This window comes from Pseudoliparis swirei, chromosome 18, assembly GCF_029220125.1.
Source record: "Pseudoliparis swirei isolate HS2019 ecotype Mariana Trench chromosome 18, NWPU_hadal_v1, whole genome shotgun sequence".
NCBI lineage: Eukaryota > Metazoa > Chordata > Actinopteri > Perciformes > Liparidae > Pseudoliparis > Pseudoliparis swirei.
In genome coordinates this window covers 3626197-3630542 of record NC_079405.1, presented here as the reverse complement: position 1 = coordinate 3630542, position 4346 = coordinate 3626197, and the positions used below count along the sequence as shown (strand labels likewise).

The following is a 4346-nucleotide window of genomic DNA, read 5'->3' as shown; positions in this document are numbered from 1 at the left end:
CGCGCATCCCCCTTGCGCGGTTCCCTTTGACGTTGACGGGCCGCAGGGACACCACCGGCCTCGGGAAGTGTCGGGGGGGATGATGGGGATGATGACGCTGAGGGTGCTGCTGCTGCTGCTGATGATTGCGCCCTCTTGGCCACCCTCCCCCTCTTCCTGCCCTCCGCCCCTGCATGCGCCCCCTGCAGCTCTTGGACCAGCCGTGCTTCCTGCGGCTGGAAGGGTCCCTCTGTGGAGCCCCCTTCCCATCCAGCTGCTGCTGCTGCTGCTGGAGCTGCTGGCAGCTCCTCCTGCACATCATCTCTGAGAGCATTTTTCTTGTCTTCCTCGCAGTCGCCTCCCTCTCTCTGCCTGCGGCTCTCCTTCACATCCTCCTCTCTGCTCGGTTGTCACCACACAACAACAAAGAGAGGCTGCTTTCAGGCTCAGATCCCAAATGACCCTCCTCTCTCCCTCTGAGTCTACCTTTTCACTATCCTGTCGCGTTTTTTCTTGACCTCTGGCTTTGGCTGATGCATCGCCCGCTCTTCCTCCCCCTGCAGTAGCAGCTTGCCTGCTCGGCTGGCTCCCTGTCACGCCCTCCTCTGCCTTCTCTAATCTCTTTTCTTTACCTCTCTAACAGTCAAATAAGCTTCTTTTTTTGCAGCTCTGATTAAGTGAACTGAAATGAGCTTCTAAAAGGGGGTTTAGGCGTCTTCTAGTTGATTTAAAAGCTGATTTTTTTCTATCAGTTTGAGGCCAGCAAGTGGAGTGTACAACAGGACAGACCAGCACTGACTGTGGCGCTGCCGTCCTCTCACAGCCTGGATAAAGAGCTGGAAGGATCCATTTAACAGAAGGAGGGGTGTTCAGAATTAGCGAGCGTATCCTCTACCGATTATAAAGCATATAGTGGGACATATTTCTATAATAGATTACGTCTAAACATCTTTATAAGTTAAATTCATCCTTCTTGTGCCTTTCTTGTACGTGATGGTGATACGCATTAACACACTCCCCCGGGGTCGGATTGGTTCAGTCCGCTATAGCTTTAGCAGCGGAAATCTGATCCACAGCTGCTGCCGTTGGGGCCCCGCCCCTCTGACAGCGAGACTCACGGTGCAGCAACAACAGCCAGCAGGGACACGAGCACAGGGTCTCTGAGCCGGAGTTAGTTATTGTGTCCACGGACATGCACGTACCCAACCCACGCGGACAGTTTCCTAAAATACAACATTACATCGTAAACGAAGAACTTCGTGTTTTTTCTACAAAGAAATACGCCACTAAAGCAAATTAAATTTATTTTTACAATAAGATTTAATTAAAGTTCTTATTTACTTTTTTTGTGAACTTTTTTAAAGTTTATTTTCAAAATGTACTAAAACATCCAAAAGATCATGGGTGGATAATAATGAGAGTAAATATGAAACACAACTTAAAGTCCTCTAAACTAAAAATAGTTGTGCTTTGGAATTCAAATTAATAATTAATTGCTAAGCTTCTTTCAACTATATTAATATTGGATGCAGTAGTACAACATCTCATTCAGGCATTGATAGTCCCAAGTGATACATCCTACTGACTTTGTTGATCCACTGACTTTTCATCAAGCACCACAATGAGGTTCACATGTGTGAGATAAGTGACACATATACAGGACTGTCTCAGAAAATTAGAATATTGTGATAAAGTTCTTTATTTTCTGTAATGCAATTAAAAAAACAAAAATGTCATGCATTCTGGATTCATTACAAATCAACTGAAATATTGCAAGCCTTTTATTCTTTTAATATTGCTGATTATGGCTTACAGCTTAAGAAAACTCTAAAATCCTATCTCATAAAATTTTAATATTTCCTCAGACCAAGTAAAAAAAAGATTTATAACAGCTGAGTGTTTGTCAAGGCTCAGGAAACCCTTGCAGGTGTTTCGAGTTAATTAGACAATTCAAGTGATTTGTTTAATACCCTACTAGTATACTTTTTCATGATATTCTAATATTTAGAGATAGGATATTTGAGTTTTCTTAAGCTGTAAGCCATAATCAGCAATATTAAAAGAATAAAAGGCTTGCAATATTTCAGTTGATTTGTAATGAATCCAGAATGCATGACATTTTTGTTTTTTTAATTGCATTACAGAAAATAAAGAACTTCATCACAATATTCTAATTTTCTGAGACAGTCCTGTATATGTAAACAACTATGCCATGATGTCTAGTTCAGTAACGCACGGCCCCGTCTGCATGAATAGTGATCTTTGTGATCCCTTGACTTTTCATCTAGCGCCCTCACCAGGGCAAACTTTCTGTTTAGTATGTTGAGGAAATTCATGCAAAAAATCTATGGAATTATTGGGATATCAGCCTCAGCTGAGCTTTGGTGTTTACTTAGAAAATGTTTGCTTGAAACATCATGGCTGACATTAGCCGTGAGCTCAAAGGTATTCTTGTTCATAATCATCCAACCAGATGACGTAATCAGAAATAAGGACATGTACTGACATGTACGAAAAAAGGTACAGCCCCATAATCAAGATATATATATATATATATATAATATATATATTCATATATATATATATAATATATATATAGTCATATATATATACTATATTTTATATATATATATATATATATATTCATATATATATATATTCATATATATATATAAATATAAAATGAGCAATAACACACTTTAGCTGCTCGGTCACTTAGATCACATGTTATTCTTAGTGAGAGCATCAACACATTCCCTGCTCTCGCAGTTATATTCAGTTAAAACACATGTAGGTCATGTCTATTCAACAATGCATGGATGACATAACGCACCTATATGTGTGCAGCTGCATGAGTGACCCCGTGTGGCTGTGGTGTATATTACATAGTGCACTTTGAAGCAGAAGGAGGGGGGATGTTACTGTAATCCTATCCAGCAAAATTGTTGGATGGATTAGAAGAGACTCATTTGCTATACTTAGATCTTTACCACCAGTGATGTGTGTCGTCCTAAACGGGCGACTGCAGTGTGAATTTAGAAAGCTTATTGCATTTGCACGGAAAATGGATTTGGATTTGATTGATTCTTGCTATGGAGTCCCAACTCCATCTGCAGAATAAACACTTAAGGATTATCACATCAAGCGACAATATAGTGTTAACCTCCCTGGCAATACATACACTGAATATTAGTCTATTTCTACACAATAAGTGTCCACTATCTGTCCTCGTAGCCCAGCTCATATTTTTTTAATATAAAGTTTATAAAGGTTAAAGCAACAACCAGAAAAAAGTGTCTCTTTTCATGTTATTTATTGGTCAAATTTCCAGAAAAATTATGACACAAGTTACACACAGCCAGGGTTAAACATTAATTGTGGAAAAATAGTTACAATATACTGACAAAAGCATTACACATAAATGCATTTCTACCAGTTACTGAGCTGCTAATAATAAACAAAGTTACAACTCTCGCGATAAATTTGTCTGAAAGATGAGACGTGTTCCTATTATCGTGGAATATGTTTTATTTCACCTCTTGTCTGACTGATCATACTATGGAAGCCCGTTTCCGCCACTGTGAAAAAAAAATTATCATCCTGTAAGTCATAATTATGAGATACTATCTCATAATTATGACTTAACTATCTCATAATTTCGACTTACTATCTCATAATTATGAGATACTATCTCATTATTTCGACTTACTATCTCATAATTATGAGATACTATCTCATTATTTCGACTTACTATCTCATTATTATGACTTAACTATCTCATAATTTCGACTTACTATCTCATAATTATGAGATACTATCTCATTATTTCGACTTACTATCTTATAATTATGAGATAGTAAGTCGAAATTATGAGATAGTTAAGTCATAATAATGAGATAGTAAGTCGAAATAATGAGATAGTATCTCATAATTATGAGATAGTGGTCGAATATCGAGATAGTATCTCATAATTATGAGATAGTAAGTCGAAATTATGAGATAGTTAAGTCATAATAATGAGATAGTAAGTCGAAATAATGAGATAGTATCTCATAATTATGAGATAGTAAGTCGAAATAATGAGATAGTATCTCATAATTATGAGATAGTAAGTCGAAATTATGAGATAGTTAAGTCATAATTATGAGATAGTATCTCATAATTATGACTTACAGGATGATAATTTTTTTTTCACAGTGGCGGAAACGGGCTTCCATATTATACAGCGTCGAGTATGTTTGATTTTTTTCTGAAACGAAAACTTGTCAACTGTCAAAGTAAAACTATCCATAAAGTTTTAAGATTTTGAAAGTCAGTCAGCTGCTTCGTACAGCATCACAACAAACATGGCGCCCGGATGCGGCGAA

At 37.8% G+C, this 4346-nt stretch overlaps 1 protein-coding gene across 1 annotated transcript in view; it reads right to left on the bottom strand.

Moving 5' to 3' along the window:
• Positions 1 to 754, bottom strand: part of wu:fb55g09 (coiled-coil domain-containing glutamate-rich protein 1) — a 1839-nt gene extending 1085 nt beyond the window's left edge. The window contains exon 1 of the mRNA XM_056437631.1: positions 1 to 754. This exon is cut by the window's left edge and continues 1085 nt beyond it. Within this exon, the coding sequence (XP_056293606.1) occupies positions 1 to 313 (313 nt within the window). The 5' untranslated portion in view covers positions 314 to 754.
• Between the last annotated feature and the right edge of the window lie 3592 nt (positions 755 to 4346).